We start from the raw sequence: 21,663 nt of genomic DNA, 5'->3' as shown, positions 1-21,663 counted from the left end.
TGCTGTGGTCAGCCACTGGACAAGTTACATAATGCCTGCACCAGGTCAGGCTTTAACCTGCCGGCACTGAGGTGAAAGATCAGCAAGGTGACCTATTGCATCACATGCCACTTCTTATTACCCCAGGATGATGTGCTGGCACTCCTGCACTTCCCCAGTCAGGACTTCAAGTTATCCTTAGATTTTTCTAGAATATTAGATAATTCAGAAAATTGAAGGTTTTCTTGATGTATCTTAGGACAAAGGAATTTGCTTTCTATTCATTGTTTCAAGACAATTTCTTTCATCATAATTGTTTTCAAAAACCATACAGCTTGAGATATGGAAATATGGAAAGCATATTGCCAAAAGGAAGGAATCTTCAGGAAGACCTTGACAGAAATTACCTATTCTTAAACTATTAAGTGCCTGTTCCATAGAAGGGACAAATAAACTAGTAAAGAATTGAATCCATTCTTTGCTCTCTGCAGCTTGCCTATCAGAGTTCCCTGCCCATGACAGGGGATTTGGAACTAGATGATCTTTAAGGTCCTTTCCCACACAAACTGTTCTAGGATTAGTTGCTCTTCTGGAGCAATCTCAGTGAACTGCAGCATTTCTTGAATTCACCAATACTTGTGACTTGCTGGGTAATTCCATGGAAGGGACTGGATGATAAGGAATGCTGTCAATCCACAGCTACCCACAAACACCACGGGAGGTACTGGATGTTGGGACATCATCACAGAACTGACCTCACCTGATAGGACAAGGTTTCAACTTACCTGACTCTCAGTTTGTTGTGTCAGGTTCTTAGAGACCCACAGATACAAAACCTGACATCTTTTAAGGTTCCCATTTTGCAAAGTGTATGTGATTTCATATATTCTCTTTTTTTTTAAATAAATGTTTAATGCATCGTTCTTTAAACAACAGCAGTTGTTTATGATCAAAGCTACTATAATAAATCAGCATGTGTAGAAAGGAGTAAAATCTTTTATTTTTATTGATCTTGTACATAGATCTGGTACTACTCAGTGTTTCCAGTCTGTCAGAGGCTGCTCAGTGGAAAAGCACAAATCTTGAATACTGCTAAAATCCCTCTGCAGTGTTACAGCGTGCCTAAGCCCCATGGAATGCCACATTTTTAATTACAGTTTTCCTGTGGCATTACACAGAACACAGAAAAAGACATGATCAACTTGAGAAAGAAGATAACTTGGAAACACTCCGTGTTTGAAGGGGAAAATCTAAGAGAAATGGAGTTTAATATTTGTGCTACAGTAGAAAGCAGTGGTGGTGTTGCTACAGGCTACATGAATCACAGCCACCACAGAACAGCTCCTGTGAACAACATGGTGAGGATGCCAGCTGAGAGCACAACGCAAACCTGTAACAGGCAGCTCATAAATTAGTTGTACATCATTATCTTCCCAGAAACTTTTACTGAGTGCACTACCAGAAATGGGGCCCACAACGTGAGTATGCCATGAAAACAAAGTGCTGTAAAGATTTGAGCAAGGTGACTTCCACTGATACAGGGTCATACTGGAAAACAAAAACAGTGTTCAGGCCTAGGGGTGCAAGAACATTATTATCAATTTTTCTTCAGGAGTATCTCACCCACCAAATATTTTGCAGGATGTCTTGTCTGCCTGTGAGTTGTAAAGCTGCTGAAAATCAGACTTTGATCTCATTCCTAAGAGGTGTTTAGGACCACAGCAACACTTCTCATTCATTCCTGAGTCACCTGACCACTTGGTGGGCTCATGGATGGCCAAAAGGACACCTGCCAGGGGTCACTGCCATGTACTTCTCAACCTCTGCTGCCACCAGGAGGTGACTCACATGCTCCACTGTGACCAGAAAAATCAGTGGTCACCTCTCTTATGAAGGAACAGTTCTGCCAGAAGCAGGAAGAGTAGGAGACCTCTGAGTTCTCTCTGCTCCTTGTCTTGTTCTCACCTCAAGAACCTGTGTGTAGGTAGCACATATCTTATTATAGATGTCCTAATAATAATGAGAGAGAGAATAAGGGAGAGATTGCTAGGAAGGAATAGACTTTAGTTTAATTTTCCAGTCATGTATTACACAACAAATCACATTGATTTCCTTCAACAAATTGCTTGGTCACTGACCTGTCAGTAAATACATTTTGTCTTTAGTTCCTCAATGTATTCAATTTTTCATTGTATTCTTCTAACTTTGCAAACCCAACTGCACAAATTGTTGTGGGTATTTTTTCTTAAGTACAGATCTGAAAGTCTGGTTCAATTGACATTTATAACTTTTCCCTGTGATGTCACAGTGTGCCTCCATGTACTTGTTTCATTATCAGGTTAAATGAATTCGGTTTCCAAAGTGATTTTGCAGTTCTTGGACTCAGAATTGGCAGTAGTTTGGGCAGTTTGACACCCAGCTGCTGCCGCCTGCTCACTGCAGACACTGTCAGGTGCCTAATCACAGAATTGTTTGGGTTGGAAGGGGTCTTAAAGATCACCAAGTTCCAGCTCCCTGCCATGGGCAGAGACAACACCCACTAGATCAGGTGGCCCAGGAATGAGGGAGGCTTCTAACTTTCCTGTTCTCTCTGGATCATTTGAATTCAAAGCTCTTTTAATTTAATATAGATGCATTTTTTCCTTTTTACACATAGGACTTACATGTGATTCCCTTTAACATCTATATTCAGCTGTGGGTAAAGTCAATTTCTGTCTATGCCTGAAAATATTGCACAAATCTTTATTCAGAATTGTTAGAGATAATGGATACTCAGTGGGGCATTTCCAGAAGTGTTACCAGTGCAAATGGCCTCATCCGTTCAACACAATGTTTGACAGCGAGTGCTGTTCCCAGGACTGCTTGGAACCTCAGCTGGAATAAGTTCCCAGTCACCACATCCCTAACAAGAATCACCGACCCAAGCAGCCCCCACTCAACAAAGCAGGGAGGGAAGGGTCTGTCCGAAGGGCTTGGAAGCATTTAGCCAGGAAAGCTTTGGTGGCCCAAGATCAGAGCCACAAAATCTGCATCCCATTGGTTTGTATCCCCCTTCCAATGCTATGCAGAGGTGCAAGTCATGCAAAGTGGAGACCATGACTGCTATATTCTTTGGAAATAACCGTAAAACATTTTTTGGGAATCTGGGCTAGAAGTGACTAAACAGGGTGATAGGAAAATAGAAAGGCTAGAGCATCTTGCATAGGAACTGAAATTTCCTGTACAGTTAACGCAGTTTTGGCAAAGGCAAAATTGCTGGCAATGCAGAGACTTGAAAGGTTTATGAACAGCAAAAACCACATCTTAAAGGAAGAGAAAATTTATACTATTTATTTTGACTTGTAACATTTCCTGGCTTTTTTGGTACGATTTACACTTCTTAAGGAAAAGAAGTAACCATATGACCATACCAGGGCACAAGCCTGTCTTTTACCAGGGATCTCAGTACACTGTGAGTAACCAACTGTATCATGCTCTGGGAACCTCTTAGAGTGACAGAAAAGTGATATCAAGACCTCTTTCTTGCATGAACATGGATGACAATCACAAGTAGGAGGCCATGAATAGTCAAGAGGATTTAAGTCTAGTTAGTCCTAACTTGAGGCAGAGAAAATAGACTAGACCAGCCTGCAGGAATGCCTTTCCCTTCCTGCAGGGCTTGAGCTCTTAACTGCCCACAGTTTGTCAGCAGTGGGGGGACCTGATGGCTCAGACTCCAGGGACTGCTGATTGCCCGGCCAGAAAGGAAGGCAGCTCTGGATGCACCCCAAGCAGCTGAAATGACCCCGTCTTTTGTAACTCTAACTTAAATTAAGGTTAAAAGGTTACTTTAATTAACCTGCAAGTAAACAAATTCATACGGCAGTTATGACTTCCAAACCTGTGACCTGAGGTGAACTTTGTATTCTGTTAATAGCTCTGCAAATCACTGAGAAGACACTGCGTTCCTCCTCTCACTGTGGAAAGACAACCTCAGGTCATTTCAGCTGGCCCAGGCTTAGGCCTGTGGCTCTCACACTCTTGATCCCTGCAAAGCTGGAAGTCAGGAGGGTGATTTTTGCGAGAGAGGCTTGTCCCATCAATCATCTCCTCACAGCCAGCCCGGAGGAGATGAAGTATCACCCACAGTCACTGACATGCAACACAGGGACCATCAAGATCCACACCAGGTGGGCAAATAGTCCACAAAGAAGACAGTGCTTCATCCAAGGACAATTAAAAACAATTAAACGGGGAATAATTTAAAAACTCTTTTTATTTAGACCATCACAAGAGCTAGATAGGATTTATGAGCTACGTTTTTTGGTTGGAGAGCCAATGTGTACTTTAAAGCATTGTCAGAGACCAAGAGGATACAGTCTGGAATACTGTGTTGTAATAATTTGTAAAACTGCATGAAACAGATTTTTTTAAACCAATTACTTCCCGTCTGTTCAGGGACAGATGAGCCCCCAGCTAAAATTCCTTTTCATTCCGGTGCTTGTAACGATGAAAATGAAATGTGATTTTCCTTCTAACAAATGCTCCAAAAAGCAAAACCAGAAAAAGCGTGTGTTTCTCTGTTATGGAAAATAGGTCTCAGCATGCTGGAAATTCTGTGTTTTACTTACTTTCTACCACAAATGCCCCATTTTTAAAGAAATGAATAATGTAATAATTTTCTCTGATTTATGTTTGCTTTTCTGCCTCATTTGGCACTAATGCTGTGTTATTACAAGAACAACTGTTCTCTGCAAAAAGAATGATCTTTAGACTTCTTATCCAAAACCTGTGAAGTCACTGGGAATGAACTGCAGGGAAAGGAAGAGAGGCCATGGACATGAGCAGCAGTTGAACTCTTTCCCACTGACCAGGCAGATTTCCTTCTTGTCTCTTGATGACATGGAGCTGCATTTTCCTGCACCTTCCCAAACAAAAACTCTCCTCCAGGTAGGGTGCCAAGAACACGACTGGCAGTTTTCAGAAACGATAATGAAACGTGGGTCAGACAGGGCTCAGTAGAGTCCCATGAGCACAGTCAGAGCCTGGGGACGTCTTCACTGGCGAGCATCCCTGGGATTCGACACGGCCGCCTGCACCCTCATCAGCATCAGGATCACTGCAGTGCTAACGAGTGCCACAGCTCCCGAGCCCTCGAGGCTTCAGACATGTGCTGGCAAGCCGAACAGCAACGAGGAGCATCTTAACAATGAACTTGGAGAAGAATCTGCAGGGAATTAGTGTCAGGCGTGTGTAAGAGCGTTACTTTTCCCATCTCCAACACCTATAATTACATCTCAAATGTGCTAATAAAATCCAGTGGTTACAGTGGGGTTTTTTTTTCTCTGTGTGTCAAAGTCAAGCATGCTGCCGTGACGCCTAGGAAAAATCAACTTTCTTACACTTCTAATCGCCATGCAAGCAGCAGAAGCGATGACGGTGTTCCCCGCTGGGTCAGAAGGGCTGAGGTGCGCTCCTGGCTCCCGGGAACTGCCCCGGCCCTGCCGCCTCAGAGGTGCGGGGCGTAGAACGGACCGAGGTACGCGGGGCTCAGGAAGGGCGCGACGGGGCCAGCGCCCAGCGGGAAGGGGGCGGCCGGCGGCACCAGCACGTTGGCGGCGGCGTAGGAAGGGAAAGTCTGGAAGGGCAGAGCGGCGGGGCCCGGCGGGCTGGGGCTGCCGCCGCCCGCCGCCGCCGCGGGGGATGCTGCGGGGGCCGCCCCGTCGGCGCCCGGGTGCTGCTTCTTCCACTTGGTGCGGCGGTTCTGGAACCAGATCTTCACCTGCGTCTCGGTGAGGCTGAGGGACAGCGCCAGGCTGAGGCGCTCGCAGACCGACAGGTACCGCGTGGCTCGGAACTTGTTCTCCAGGGCCACCAGCTGCTCGTAGGTGAAGGCGGTGCGCGCCCGCCGCGGCTTCCCGCAGCCCGGCTCTGCCCGCCGCCGCCGGGCGCTCCGCGGCGAGCCCGGCTCCTCCGGCCCGGGCGGGCTCCCGGTGCCGGTCCCGTCCCCGCTCGGGTCCTCCTCGTCGCGCTCCTGCCCCGCGTCCTCGGCGCCGCTCTCCGGCGGGGCGTGCACATCTAGGTGAGATCGCGGGGCTCGTCAGGGGATAGCGCACTCTCCTCCCGGCCCCCCTCCGAACCCCGCGCTTCTGCTCCCACATCCCTCCCTCCCCCCAACATAAGAGTAATCATTAAAAATAAAATAAAATAAAGGGGAGAAAAATTCCGCCCGTCGTGCCAGAGACCCCCCCGCGTCCCCCGCTGTGCCACCGCATCCGCGGCGGGGGGGGGGGGAGCCGTCGATATGGATTTCTTACCAATTAAAAAAGAAGTTATTAAAGTCCCCTTCTGAAGCGAAATAAATCCCCTCCCCCCCTCCCCATCCCTGCGCTAATGGAGTTTCAGATTTGCGAGGGCCAGATCGATAGATGTCATCTATTAAAGGTAAGTTTTAATCGAACAATATTAGGATCAGGCCGGGGGAAGGAGGTTTGAAGTGGGCACCTGCAAGCTGCGGGCAGGAGATAGGCGGGAGTCGGTAATAGGATATCGATCACCGGGAGCTAAGGCATCCTCCGGTGGGGACGGGCTGAGCAATTACCCAGCCGGCCGTCCCGCGGGCCGGGGCAGCCGACCGCTGCGGCCCCGGGGAAAGAGCGCCCGGGGGCCGCCCTTGCTGGGGGAAAAACCCGTGCGGTGCCTCGGTAAGAGCCGTCCGGCGCCGGGATGGGACGGCGGCGCGCCCTGATGTGCGCCCTCCTGCTCGGGCGGCAGAGGATGCTCCGCACTCCAGGAGCCGGGCAGGGCACACGGATATCGAGAACTTTTCCCTTTGCATCATCAAGACTTAAAATCCAGTTCCAGCCCCCCTTCCCTCGCCTCTGCGGGACCCGCGCGGGGAGCGCGTCCCGCCGGGCGCGGGGCCGGGGGTCCCCGTCTGCCGGCGCCTCCACCTGCGCGCCCCCGCCAGCGCCGGCCGGAGAAACTCGAGCGCGTTCCTACCATGTGCCTCTAGTTTATTCCTCCCGCTGCCGGGAGCAGCAGCGTCCTTTCCTACTTCAACTCTTCCCAAACTTTTCTCCCGCTCGCCCGAGCGGGGGGCGCTGCCCCAGCTCCCCGCGGCCGGTTCGCGTCTTCTGCTGAATTTCTGGGGATCCAGGATGTCTAAGATGGAGAAGGAGATTTTATGATGGATGGGGGCCGCCTTGGCCCCGCGGTCCGGGCATTCCGGCATCCCACCCCACCCTCCGCGCTTCCCGGAGACCTGCTGGCTCCCAGCGCGGAGCCGGCGGAGCGCAGCGCCGGGCGCGGAGCCGGGCCGCTCCCGAGCCGCACGCTCGGCGCTGGCGGCGCGGAGTGAGCGGCGGGGAGGAGGGTCGGCCGGGGAGGCGGAGGGGCCGGCGGCGGGGTGGGGGCAGAGGAGGGGGCAGCGCAGCCATTGGCACGCCGCCCCCGCGCCCCCTCCCCGCCGCGCTGGCTCCGCGGGGGCGCAGCGGGCGCCTCCCTCCATCCCAGCCTCCCGGCGACGGGGCTTTCCCGTTACCTGCCCCGGGTTGGGGGGGAAACGCGCAGAGAGGTGGGCCGGGGGCGGCCAGGAGCAGCTGGCACCAGAGCCGGGTCCTCTGCCGGAGCAGAGATGCGGCTGCACCGACGGCAGCTAATGTTCCCCGGGGCCCGGAGAGCCACCGACTGCGCCTGTCCCCTCACCCTCTGCTGAGCCACCTGCAGCTCCCCCGCTCCGTGCGGGTCCAGCGGGGTGAGCCCTGTGTTCAGAGGCACCCAGAGACGAGGGATGGCTCCTGCATCCCTCTGCTGCACTGGGCAGGATCCAAGCTCCAGGCGCTCCCTGTGCCAGCAGCCACTGTTTGAGATGTGAAGCTATTGCCTGGTCCTCAGGGAGAAACGAGCAGCTTTTTGTTTGGGAACAGCTTGGAATCAGTGTGGTTCAGACTCTGGGCCAAACTCCTGCAACTCACCCGTGGTGTTCACACTATTCCCAGTTAGTATGGAGGGAAACTGAGGCCTGCCTATGCTGGAGGAGCTCCTGCCCCCTGAGCAAACCCCTGAACAACCCTCCTTGTCCTGGGGGGAAACACTCTGTTGCCTGTTCATACCTATAACTGGGACAGGGTAGGTGACAGCAGGCCAAGCCTCCCCACCGTGCACCAGCCCCGTCACCACTTCTAGCCAGCCCTGCTTATTGAAAACGTGTTTGCAGCGTATTTTGGCACACCTGTATCTGTTCAGGGGATGCTTTTCCCTCTCCTTAGTAGTTCAGCATTTGGCAGTGCCACAAATCATTAGATAGATTAGGGAAAGGCATCCTTCAGGCAGGGCAGGCAGCCTTCAATAGGAATCCGCTACTCCCCCTGCTTCTATTCCTATGGAACGATGCAGAGCACAGCCCTCCTTCTCTTCACAGCTGTCTAAGCCTCAGCAGAATTGGGCTCACAAATAATTCTTGGCATAGGCCTTAAGATAAGGGGAGAGCAAGAAGAGGAGATGATGATGATGTGCAAGGGAGATGTGATTGAAATTGTGTTAATTATCCAAGAGCCCATTTGGCACCGGCCTCTGGGGTAGACTACCACAAGAATGTAGAAGAAAAGGGAGCTCTGGCCTGAGGACTTCACACACACAGGCTAAAGGTGGCTAAAGCTTGGTTTTGGGGATGCAGGAAGTGGTGAACTAGGCAAAAAATCTGGTATATGTGAGACTATAAATACTTCTGTTTGAGTTGTTGGGTCTGTGGGAGCTGAGAAGGCAAATTGCAGCACTGAGATTAATCTGTGAGTTAGCAGACATCTTCAAATATCATCATCTTCACATGTGTATACACACAACCTGCAAACATACATGCATGTGGAAAGGCACACACTCGCGGATTAGTTCCAGCACTCTGAAGTTGGTCCGTTTCCCAGCTCAGGCATTAAAATTCAGCCCAAGTGCTGTCTTTAAATTGCTTTGATGCTAGGTGGGTTTCAACCCTGACCTGTCCTGACGGCAAGTGATGGCTGTAACAAGCTGTGGATCAATATTCATAGCGGGTGTCCTGGACTGATAACACTATCCAAGACAATGTTCACTATCGCTGCAGACAGCTGAGATATTGTGCCATTAGTAATGTTGTTTTAAATAACCTGATCCATTTCTGAGTCTATTTAATGAATTTCACAGTTTAGATATTATCTTTAGGGAGAAGCCAGAGGCTATTCCAGAAGCGGTGATGCAAATCAATGCTGCCAAGGCTCCTCTGCTTTTCTTAAAACAAAATGGACTATAATTCCCCCACAGCTCCTTATACATTCTGGCAGTCGTGGTGTGCTATTGATGGCATTAGCGAGGAGAAGATATTTGGGGGAAAAAAATACTATCTGTAAAGCTGGAACACAGCTGATAAAATCTTATCTGTGTTTGTAAAATTCTTTATACGATGAGTCAGTGGAAGGTTTTTTTCTTGGTTGTCATATGGATCATAGAATGCTTTGGGTTGGGAGGAACGTTAAAGATCGTCTAATTCCACTCCACTGCCATAGGCTGGGATACAACCCGCTAAGGCAGGTTGCTCCACACCCAGCTTGGCCTTGAACGCTTCCAGGGATGGGGCAGCCGCAGTTGCTCCGAGCTTTTCCCCGTGCCCCGGGCGTTTGAAGCGGCTCGGATTCCCGGGGCGGAGCGGAGGCCGGGACTGCATTTCCCGGCAGCGCCGGGCGCGGAGCGGGGCGGGCGGAGCGGAGCGGCCATGGCGGGCTGGGGCTGGGCCCGGGCGGTGCGGGGGCTGCTGCTCGATGTCAGCGGGGTCCTGTACGACAGCGGTGCCGACGGCGGCGTCCCCATCGCCGGCTCGGCCGAGGCCGTGCGCAGGTGGGTGGGAGGGTGGGAGGCGGCCGGAGGGGACCCGCGGAGAGGGGGAGTCCCCAAAGCGCGGCGTGGGCTTGGGGCTGCACCGAAGGGCATCTCCTAAAGGTGGTTGGAGTCCAGCCCCTGCTGTGCTGTGTAAGGCCCGGACAGGAAAAGGGAGTTTTGGGGGTTAGCTTGGTGCTTTTTAGGGTTATTTAGGCGAAGGGAGCCCGCAGAGCCTGGGCTGATGGGGAGAGGAGGCTGGGGCGGTGCAGGAGGCACACGGCGCGGGGTTCTGTGTTGGCTGCTGTCACTGCACATGTGGCAGGAGCTGGCAGTGGGTGAGAGATCTGGCACTATCCCCTGGTAAGCGTTTATTAAATATTACCCACACAGACACAGAGCTTCTGTAAATTGATTAACTTTGCTGTCAAATTAGCTGGGACTTCTTGCAGGGAATTTGCAACTCAGTAATGGAGAATTTCTGTGCTGGGGTTAATGATTGCCCAGCTTGGAAGTGACTCAAAGGCAAAGCGTGGTCTTGGTTAGCTACTCCCAGTGCCTACAGGTGGGGAACTCCTTCACTTTTAGCTGGGTGATGCTGTGAAGGTAACACAAGCTAAGTAACTTTAACTTAACTAACTTTGATTAATTAGGTTGACTCAGCAGTGTGTCTGTATTGGCCTTGCTTGACCAGAGGAGCAGGATGGGGCCAGGGGAGAGCAGTGGCCGCAGGGAGAACTTTGTTTAAAGACAAGTATTGATTGTGTGGTTGTGAATTTCTGGAAGAGCCTTTTGGCTGTGTGTGGTGTTTCACTCACACACTGCAGAAAATCCAGATCTGTTTCACGTGGCAAGTGCGGGATGGAGCTCGGAGCAACCTGGGATAGTGGAAGGTGTCCGTGCCCATTTCAGGGGATTGGAACTTGAGTGTTCCTTCCAACCCAAACCTTTCTGTGATTCTGTGCTGCTGCATGTACCCCACTTAAAATGTTTTAAATGTCTAAATTCTGATCCCATGTGAAATACTGACAGTGCTGCTTGGTGAGCACCTCTGCAGCTTCTGTCCTCCGGGGTCACTCAGCACAGACGTGAGACAAGTGCACTATTGAGCAGGAAAATACACAGGAAGAAATACTGAAACCAGTAAATTAATCATAATGGGTTAGTTAAATATGTGCCTAAGTGTTGGTGGAACCACCATGGAAAGGAAGAACTGGAGATGATCCAATTGAAGTGGTAATAACAGAACTCTGCTGCTTGGGGTTTTTTTGTTTGTTTGGGTTTTTTGTTTTTGGGGGTTTTTTTGCATAGTTCTGTCTTTGTTCGTATTTCTTGATACACATGTAGGAGGCACAGGAGGTGTTATCAGATGGATCAGAGTTCCCAGTGCTGTCAGAGAGCAATATTTGAAGTAAGTTTAAGGCTTACTGAGGCTCTTGGCCAGTTTGTGGTGCTCAGCTGGCCAGGGGAAGCTGCAGATGCCAGGACAGCCAAGGGGAGAGTAGCATTCCAAGGGAATTCAGTGAAACTAGGCAGAGGGAAAAGTTGTTTCTATTGAAATCCTGTGGAATGTGGTTCTTTCAAGGGATTGTGCATGTGCAGAGCACAGCCTGGGACAGCCCAGATTATAGCCAAGGCCTCCAGGCATGGCCAAACCAAGCATAAATAACAACAACTGCATTATTGCTGTCAGAGATCAGATCATTCCTTTAAAAACCAGGACATATTCAATAATACCTGTATTGTGGATCGCCAGATGCTTTTGACATTGTTTTTTTTGCTCCTAGATTTTAAACTTCGTTTTCTGCCGGGTTGCAGGCTGTTATTTAATAACCTTTGTCACTGCATTTGCTGAAACCTCCTGCATGGAGGCCACATAAACTGCAGTCTAACTTACAGTAGCATCAGAAATATGCTGATGAAACAACAGTAAAACTCTGGCCTTGGGCTAAATGTAGGAAATTATGAGCTTTCTCTGGAAGTCCTGGAAATGTCTAAGCCCTTTTTAGTCACAGGAAGCCCTCAGCAGCTAATCTGACCTGGCTGCCTGTGTGGAAGGAGGGGCTGCAGGGGTCTTTGAGGAGAGTTTGGAGATGCAATCCAGCAGCTGTCTCTGGAATGCTGTGCAGGAAAGGCTGATCTCATTTGGGCAGGATTTGGTGAGCAGTGGAGAGGCAGTGGTCGTAGCTGTGGGAACTGGGGACAGCAGAACGGAAAAGTGCCAGGAAGGGAAAACAAACCCCACCAAACCACTTTGTTCAGGTCATTCAATGTAAGTGGTGAAGAATAATCATTTTCCTTGGGTAAAGTCAAGTAGGCTTATTTATCTGCCTATTAGGTAAGTAATTGTTCTGGCTCACACCATTTAAAATCTTTATTGACTCATTATCCTATTGCCAGTTGGTCATTAATATTTGTGTCTGCATCACAGTACAGCTGGGTCGTTTCAAGCAGATGGATCAAAGCTAAAAGGAGCTCTTTTTTAATTAATTCCTTTTTTTTAATCAATTAAAGAGTCAAAATTGCATATAGAAAGGAATTTTATAACTAATTCAAATTGCTGCGGTCCTCTGCTAAAAAAACTGTCTAACATCTTTTAGTGCATATGTATGTCCACCAGAAATCTTAAACACCATTTTGATAACTCATAGTACAGATAAGGACTCGTACAACATGACAGCTGACCTCTTATTTTCAGACATCATCTCCCCCATTACAGCAATTACCTTAGTGTAACAACATATAGTACACTCCAATAAAAATGATAAGTAAACATACTAATTTGTCAGTGGTTTCGTGTGACTGAAGCCATTCTGACCTCTTAAAACTACATTTGCTGCATTATTTCTCTTTTTTTCAGCCGAATTCTGCTGTGCAGTTATTTGAGTTGGTGTTTGAGAGAGCAGCAATGTAATTTCTGCCAGCAGAATTTGGCCTGGTTTCTCTTTGTGATGGCTACAGAGGGGTGCTTCCCTCTTGTTTGTTTATTTTTAGCTAACGTTACAGTCAGATGGAGCAGAAACATGGCCAGAGAAGCTGATGGACACTGGAACACCCTGAGCAAGGTGACATTCAGTAACTTCCCAGTGCTGTAGAGACCCTCGTGAGGAAGGCATCAATAGTTGGTATAACCTGTGGTGAAACGCTAAGTGTAACAGCTGGGAATGCTTTATTTATTGCTGGTGTACCTGCAGCCCTGATAAATCCTACCTGTGAACTAGTGTAGGACCCAGTGCACTCTGAGAGGGGGTTGGTGGGTTGGAGGCTGAGAAGGTGAACTCCAGGAGTGTTTGTTGAGCAGAGCAGAGCTTATCCTGTGCCCAAGGGATGAGGTGAATCTGGATCCTTGCTACTCATCCAGCCTGTGGCAGCCAGGCACCCATGTGCCAAAGGGTATTGACACCCCTGGCTTAACCCAGGAGCCAGGAATGTCTCTAAATTCTCCAGGGACTATTGTTGTTATCTTTAGGTGGGGATTTTAGAGCAGTGGGTGGCAAAATAAAGTCCAAAAGTGGCTCGATAACATATCCTTTTAAACTTTTAAGAGATAATATTTATTGATTATTTAATTTACTGTGGCATATCTTTGAGAAAGTTTAGTAAAACTCCACCCATCTCTTCCCAGCGCGTGCAGTTCACTGGCAGATGCTTTGGAGCAGATCTGAAAGCCCATGGACAAGATCAGAAAGGCCATCGGTGACTTAAAGGCTTCTCCTGGAGCCAGCCCTAACAGAGCCTCAGTGCCGTGCTGTTATTGTCTTAATCGATTTACACAGCACTGACACGAGGTGAGCTAGTTGCTTTTTATCTTACAAATAGCAGGGAGCTGGTCCCTTACAAGACAGAAGGTGGTTAAACATCCATAAAAGATGCTCAGGCTGTGCTCTGGCATTTGCATTTACAGCTGTGTGCTGATAGTGTGTCCATTAGCATATCCATATGAAAAGCACACAGTGGCTGGACGTTTACAACATCCTGTTGTTGGGCTGGGATAGTGCATCTGTTAGCACAGCTTTGTACAGAGCCCTTGAAAAGGGCAGCGGAAATCTGGGGAGCAGGGAGGCTGGGGAGCAGCTGGACAGTCCTGTTAAAATAAAATACCTGGAGAGTCTAACAAGGAGAAGATTGTGAGGAGAACAAGCGGAACTGGGACTGTAAAACAATTCAGGGTGTGGGGGTTCAGACGAGTTGGGAGCTCACAAAGAGCCCTTTGGAAGTGTGTGTGCCACAAGGAGTAGGAAATCTTTGTTATCACAGCAGATAGCGTGGCTTAGCACAGGCTGTGCAGATGTTCAGAGTTCCAAGGCTTGCTGTGCCTTCGGGACATGTGATAGAAAAGGAGCTGTTCCTCCTAGAAAGAGACCTTCAAGTAAACTATACAGACTCTTGTGTAAATATCTGTTCATTTGTTTTTTGTACTTGACTCTCTTTGTGCTTTCTACCCAAAGGAACCCAGTGACCCAGGTGTCACTGCCCTCCTGAAGCAGCAGAGACACAAAAAATGAAGCTCTTCTCTATTGTCATGTAGCTGTTCCCTGGCAGAGCCAGAAAGGGAGCCAGGAACTGATCCTCAGTGGGTGCAGAGTTGTCTCAGCTCCACTCCAGTTTGTAACATCAGCTGTGGTCTCAGTGTGCCGAGAGCAGTGGGTGTTCCTAGCCCATATTTGCTTTCCTAATTAGCAGTGTTCATTATTTCTTTAAAAAGATCTGTGTCCCTGAAGTTGTGGGTGCTCACCTGCTATCTGCACAAATTGCAGGAGTAAGTGCTTGCATTTTTGGAGTTTGCACATCATTAACCTTTAGGGTCTCAGAAATAGAATTCCTTCTTTACAAACAAGTGCTGTTTGTGTACAAAGTGAGAATTCAACCCTGTCAAAGATAACTTGGTTTTGAATTAATTTTTAATGGAGTTTTAAAAATTAAAAATTTTAATTTTTAATTAGCAGCTTCACAGAATCATGGAATAGTTTGGGTTGGAAGCAACCTTAAAGATCATGTAGTTTCAACCCCCTGCCACAGGCAGGGACCCCTCTTTTTGCACAGAATGAAAGCTATTGGAGTAGCATTCACTATGTTGTCTATAAAAAGATTTTGCTTAATGTAAATAAATATATTCCAGACCCGTTCATGCTGACTGAATTCCCAAAGATCTGATTTTTTCTTTGACAGCTCCCAAAGTGGAGATTTACCAGCTACTTAAGGTCTACTGGAGTTTACTTATTGAACCACTTGCAATGTGGTTAAAGTCTTTTAGGTGTAATACATTAAGCTGATTTGGTAATCTGCAGCCTTAAATGCATCTTGTAACTGAACTTAATGGACCAGAGAGATTTTTCTTATATTCTGCTTTGTGCTTCCTTTCTGCAGATTCCCTTCAAAAGCACATGTTATTTTTATTAAATACTGAATTCTAGATTTCTCTGTTGTGTGCATTGTTGCCTGCAGATCTGTTGTCCTCCCTGCTCTTCAGGGAGGTGGACTATGATTTATGGTGCCGGATAATTTGTGCAGTAATTCTGGTATCCAGCTGTATTTGACGGCCTTTGCAGAGAATTCATGACAGCACAGACTTTGTGTTTGTTTTAGTGTGCAACTTCCAGGATTTCTTTCTACCTCTGAAAAATTCTACATTATCAAAATACCTAAATAAAGGTGCTGGTGGGTTTTTAATTGTGCTTTCAGCTACAATTTAGTGATTTTTTTTTTTTCCAGTTTTTGCTGTCAAACACTGTCTCAGAGTGATGCTTCCAGAGTCTTTACTTTTATAACTGCACCCTTCCTTATGTCACCCTTGCCCACCCTTAAGTAACATTGGCCTCTTTCTTGTGGCTCCTTCATGTGTGCCTATTAATCTGCTTTTATTCATGTGCAAAGGTAATGCCCTCCTATTTTTTAATCCCTTTTGCAGTCCCTCCTTTGGATTGCCTCCAAATTATCCCCTTCTATATTTAGAGAGAGGTGAGCCATATGAGTCTGGAGAGGAAATTGTGCTCGGGAGATAGCAGATGTAGAGATGAGTTTCAGGCACAGGAATGCAAGAGGGATTGGGGCCAAAAAGTGCCATGTGTAAGGATTTGTCAGGGCAGCCTTGCTACGTGGAGCAGAAAGTTGGATCACCAGAGAACCAGGGCTTTAATGAGTCTGGCTGTACTCAGGACCAATGACAGGACATCAGTGAAGGGAAGCACCAGAGATCAGGGGACCAAAGTGGCATCAGAGACGTGACAGTAAGATTTAAGCAGTTTGGATGTGCTGTGATGGCAGAAATCAGAGGAACGAGAAGTTTTGGGCACTGGGGTAGAGAACGAACAACCTGGAGTTTTATCTGCAGCCCTCTGGTTGCATTGAACCCACTGAGTTAAAAACAGCAGGGAATTCAGTGTTTCCATGGAATTTGGAGAGGCTTGTGCCGTGTAAGGATGGGCAAAGGCTCTTATGGCCTCCCCCAGGCTTCTGAAATAATGACTTTGCCACTGGAATGGCAGGATTACAGATTTGCAGAGAGAAGATAGCACATGATTGCCACAAAATACACTTTTTGAGCAGAGCAAATGTACTGTCCCCCCAGCAGGCATTTCCACAGCTGGACCCCAGAAGGGGTTATTGCTCTGAGCCAGTGCTGAACCAGAAAACCCTTTTGCATCCTCAGGTGTGTGTGATGCTCCCAGGGAGGTAGGTTCTCCTGGGAAAAGCCTGCAAGATCAGGAGATGTTTAGATGTTTTACCTGGAGCACCAGCACCCTGGCCCTTGCAGAGGGCACTAATATTAGCCCTGCCCAGGTGGGAGGATGGTGTTGCTGCACAAGTCCTGCTTTTGCTTTGTGGTTTGGTTGCAGGTGCTGTTGATTCCCTGTGTTCCAGACAAAGTATTAGAGTGCTGACAGGTTTACACTGAAGCACACTGGTATTTGTCCACTGATGCCAAAGAGTCAAATAGCAAAAGTGCTCAACATGCTTTCTTTGAAATTAAAAAAAACCCCAAAGCACTCTGAAAAACCAAAAGCAGGATAAAAAGCCATTTCTGGAAATCTCATGTAGCTCATTTCCAAGCCCCTTTGAAGTTGATGTTGGACAGTCTCCAAGCTCAGGCTTGTTGCCTCTTCCAGGGTTTTGCTTTCTGCCCCACCGCCCATCTGCACAGGACCTCTGGCTGTGGGCAGGGCTTTCCCCCTGCTCCTGTCTTAGGAAGAACCTTCACTGCAAAAGACAGTGGGGAAAGATGGGAAATCTGAAGTTTAGCCTTATACCTTTTCCTTAGTCGCTTCAGCCATGTGCAGGATAATGTGAATTTAAGGAGTGATGGTTCCCAGCCCAGATTCCAGGACCATTGCTTTTCCTACGGGTGTCACAACCTTTACATCATCTGAAAGAACCAGGTTTTGTGTTTTATGTGCCCAAAGGCTGCCCATAAAGGTTGGCAAGGGCAGTTGGCTAAGTCTGCACAAGGTCAGTGAGGATGTCTAATAATTGTCCTAACACTTTACCTGTTATGGAACAATAATGAGAGTTTTTTCATTATTTTCGGGTGAGTGAGCCTGGCAGATGCTGACAGCCAGCAGATGTGTAAAGTTCGAGGTGATTTGTAAGGGACCGGCTCATCTGACGCATGGTAATTGCATTGTGGGACATTGTCACTCAGCCCCGTGTCCTGCTCCAGCAGAACGAGGTAAAGGTCAGTTCAAAGAGCTGCTGAGGCATCAGGGGCAGCTCAGGGCTGAAATTAAACCCCTCACATCCGCCTCTCCCCTGGGCAGGTGCTCACGGCGTGCCTGGAGCCAGGTGGGTGCCCTGGGTGGAGATTTAGGGATCATTTGGGTGACCAAGTGGTTGTTTGGATCTGGAGTGGGCTTAAATCCCTCTTCTGGTAAGGCTGGTGTGGTAGCTCAGTGCTCATTTGTCCACTTTTAACTGGGGGCTTGGAAGTTTCTTTTTGTGACTTTTTCCTTCAGTGCCTGTGTGCTGTGGCAGCTCCCTGGCAGAGCAGGTACTGGCAGCACAGCCTGTGTGACACACAGCTGGAGGGGACACTGAGCCTTCCATCTGCTCCCTGCTGCCCTGCCTGCTCTGCCAGCCCCTCCAAGAAGGGCTCTGAGAAGTTTCTTTTGCCACTTTAGCTGGGTTTGGCATTTGTCACACCCTGGAAGGTCAGAAGCTGCTCTCCCCTCATGCAGGTTAAATCAAGCTCATCAAGCTCCCCCGTTCCTGCTTGTGGGCATTAGGAGTGGTATGAGCACTGATGTTGGAAATTGAGTGGATTTGTCTGATGCTGAGCCTGCTGATGGCCCCAAACAGGGAGGGAGAGGCAGCTTTGGGATGTCCACAACTACCTGGACCATGCTGGGTCCCTGCACAGTGCTGCCTGTCCGTGTGCTCGCCTTGTGCTCTAATCAGGATCAATTCCTGGTGCTTATGGAGTTCAAGTGGGATCTTTAGCATGGCCATGATGTGTGGGAGTCAGCTGAAGGCCTGATTGCATGGCTTTCCTGGGTGTGCCTGTGCTTCTGTAACAGACCTGCTGATAAATCTGTAATACGCTGGAGATCTCGATAAAACGTGTGTTGTGTATTTCATCTCCCACTGCCCCATTCTTGTGTACTTGCAAGTACCTAATCCCCTGCTCTTTATCTTATAGGACATCACAAAGCATCTCACCTGGCAGACACCTTCAAGCCACCTCTTTTAGTTTCTCCTGGTACAAAACCTGCCTGACCAGGGAAACCGAGGGGGAGTTTTGCTATAAACATGATTGGAGCCAGGATTTCCCCCACTTAGAGCTGTTGGTAAAAGCTCTCCCTAATTGTTTAAGTTCTGATTTAATAGTTGTTTGCTGGCCTGCAGGCTCTGGTCACCATCCCTGTGCTGAGCATCCAGGGGTGGATTCATCCCAGTGTGTGTCTGTGTGTAATCCTGAATGTGCAGGTGAGTGTGCCTGTTCTGTGCAAGGATTGGGCAGAGAGGTTACAGGGGGTCTTTTTAGAGATGTTAACTGGGAAGGAAAAGGTGGCTTTTCATCAGAAAGATATTTTTAGAGAAATAAGTATTGTCTAGAGTTTTTGTGGATTTTTCTTTCATTTAGTGTTCCAGGATATTTTTGGAAGTCCTCTTCAAGTGTCACCAGATGACTCCCATTTTCTGTCCAGCTTGGCCTAACTCACTGTAGACCTGATCCTAAACATTTTCTGAGCTCATTTGTTGGGGTGGTAATTGCTGGTGGCCACAAAGGCATGAAGTGTCCAGACTCCTCCTGCTTTAGTCAGTCCTTTCAGAAATGTCAGTCTGTTTTTCATCTAAAATGCTGAGAAAGAAGTGAAGTTTGTAATACAGGAAAACTGAATCTATGCTTTCACCAAGCTGACCTGTGAGGCTGCTGGTTTGTCTGTTGGTGTTGTCCCTGGATTCATTATTTTGACCTTTAGGAAGAGAAAAAGTAGATTCTAATTCAACAAATGCCTACTTCCAGGCAGTTGTGAATCATGGGATTTTTTTTTCCCCCTGAGAGTGTGCAGAGAGGCTTTACATTTAGAATAATTTTTTTTTTTAACCACGGCACACTCTGTTAAAGTTTGTTGTGTGTCCAAATTACACTGCTTTGCTTTTTAACTCCAGCTGAAACCGTGTCTCGAATAACAGATGTGGAATATTGTCATCCCACTGTCACACCAATTGTTCATTGTTCTGAGAAGGTCACATCATAATTCATTAACAATAATTATTCCCTGGGTACACCCTGCACTTCTTCACTCAATTGCTTCATTAACTTGAGAGTGAATCTCACATTCAGTGCTCCAATCAATGAAGATATATTTATAATGTACAAGTGGATGCTATTAGTTACAATATATTAACTGCCTAATTTAAAATAGAAAAGCTATCTTTATGAAGGGCAATTAACCACTAAGTGTAATTGATAATTCACATATCTATGATTAGGAAAGACAAATAATAAGAAATGAATCACCAGCATTATTAGAGAAGACACTGGCATGCAGTTTTAATGAGCAGAAGGGGCTCTCTGGGTCAGGACCGGATTTCCAAGAATCCTTTGATGGAAAGTTCATCATCAGATCTGTTGTCTCAAAGTGGTTTTGGTGTTTACACCAACCAATTGAGATCATCTTCCCTACAAAATGCACCCAGCATGTATGGTAGTCTTGAGAAGCAATGCAGGGAATTCCTGAAGAGAAGAGTCTTTTTTCTTTTTAATACAAAGAAGAGTCATATTTTTATAAGAATTTAGAAGCCTAGTTCCAGACTTACCTAGGTATCTGAACCTGCATGAGCTCAGATCCTCAAAGGTAATTATGCACAAATTCACATGAATACTGACAAAAAGTAGGCATTTTCACATATTAGAGGAGCTGAGTGACAGTCCCTTAGGCAAATGTGTATTTCTTTTAATTGTGGTACATTTTCAGTGTTTCTGATTTTCTGTGGCCACTTTGAAACACATTGGGTCTCCAAACAGCTGACAGCTCATCTTGGGGAAGAGGCTTTTTGAGGACATCCACAGCAGGTCACCTGCTTGGATCAGGAAACAGAGCTGCTCAGAGGCAGAGGGCTTGCAGGGGGTTCACGGAATCACAGGATGGTTTGGGTTGGAAGGGACATTAAAGCTCATCCCATTCCAGCCCCTGCCATGGGCAGGGACACCTTCCACTATCCCAGGTTGCTCCAAGCCTTGTCCTGCCTGGCCTTGGACACTTAGGGAATGGGGCAACAGCACAACTGTTGCAGAGTACTGACCCACAGGAACCATGTCCTTGTTTCTGGACACTCGTGGCCATGTTTTCATCCCCTGAGAAGCCATTTACCTGTAAACATTTACTAATGAATCCCTTGAAGTGCCGGATTTTTTCAGGATTACCCACCAAGTAACAGCACAGGGGTTTTGTGAGAGATTTAATGATAAGTGTAAGGGGATCTACCCCAGTGTTGATAACACATCATTGAACTACCTGGCAGCTGCAGTGCCCAGAGTCAGGATTTCAGCTGCATCTGGTTACGGCAAAGGATCCTGCTGCTGGTTTGGAATATCTTCACCTTTTTCGCAGAACTGACACTCTCATCTCATTTTTCTTTGTCTCCTTAACCCCTCTGCTGCTGTTCCTCCACAGGATCAAAGCCTCTGGGCTGAAGCTGCAGCTCTGCACCAACGAAACCCAAGCAACCCGGGAGAATTTCGTGAGGAAGCTGCGGGCCATGGGCTTCGACGTCTCGGTGGCCGAAGTGACGGCGCCCGCGCCGGCCGCCTGTCGCCTGCTGAAGGAGCGTGGCCTGAGGCCACACCTGCTGGTGCACGATGGTGGGACAGCACTGCAGGGACACAGGGAGGGAGGGAGGGGAAATGCTCTGTTTTCCTCTTTGCTTTAGGATGGACGAATAGGTGTCTGAAGGGCGCTTGATTCAGAGCAGGATTTATTTATTTATTCATATATCGTCATGAGTGAAGGGAAACACAAATCTGGGGAAATTACGTCGCTTCCATGGGATCTGCAATGGTGAGGGATTTGTGATTTTGTGGTTTTTTTCCTCCTTCTGTAGATCTTATCCCTGAGTTTGCTGAGATTGATAAGACAAACCCGAACTGCGTGGTTCTAGGAGATGCAGCAGAAAACTTCACCTATGCAAACCTTAATAAGGCTTTCCAACTTCTGATTGGGATGGAGAAGCCCGTTTTGATCTCCCTTGGAAAAGGGTGAGTTAAGCTCTGTCTCTGTCTGAAGTCTCTGCATTTTTTAATAATATCTTTAATGAAGGCCAAAAAACAATGGGAGCACTCACAGTACCAATTTTTCAGTTTTTAATCTGTGTGCCTCTGCTGAGAGCCTGATCTGATCAGGATCTGTCAATGAAGAGGACTTT

At 47.8% G+C, this 21,663-nt stretch overlaps 2 protein-coding genes across 2 annotated transcripts in view; one reads left to right on the top strand and one right to left on the bottom strand.

The window, feature by feature from the left end:
• Positions 1 to 3,288: 3,288 nt before the first annotated feature.
• NKX1-2 (NK1 homeobox 2) lies at positions 3,289 to 7,468 on the bottom strand. The gene is given in 4 exon segments (XM_039553974.1): positions 3,289 to 6,036; positions 6,961 to 7,201; positions 7,203 to 7,433; positions 7,436 to 7,468. Coding segments are annotated over 4 exon segments (1,074 nt in total). The 3' UTR covers positions 3,289 to 5,467.
• A 2,176-nt stretch (positions 7,469 to 9,644) lies between these two features.
• Positions 9,645 to 21,663, top strand: part of LOC104694948 (phospholysine phosphohistidine inorganic pyrophosphate phosphatase) — a 72,592-nt gene continuing 60,573 nt past the window's right edge. The window contains exons 1-3 of the mRNA XM_010408466.4: positions 9,645 to 9,822; positions 20,916 to 21,103; positions 21,343 to 21,496. Coding sequence (XP_010406768.2) covers positions 9,701 to 9,822; positions 20,916 to 21,103; positions 21,343 to 21,496 — 464 coding nt within the window. The 5' untranslated portion in view covers positions 9,645 to 9,700. The remainder of the gene's footprint in view (positions 9,823 to 20,915; positions 21,104 to 21,342; positions 21,497 to 21,663) is intronic.

Source organism: Corvus cornix, chromosome 6 (genome assembly GCF_000738735.6).
Source record: "Corvus cornix cornix isolate S_Up_H32 chromosome 6, ASM73873v5, whole genome shotgun sequence".
NCBI lineage: Eukaryota > Metazoa > Chordata > Aves > Passeriformes > Corvidae > Corvus > Corvus cornix.
This window is presented reverse-complemented; position numbering and strand designations above follow the sequence as displayed.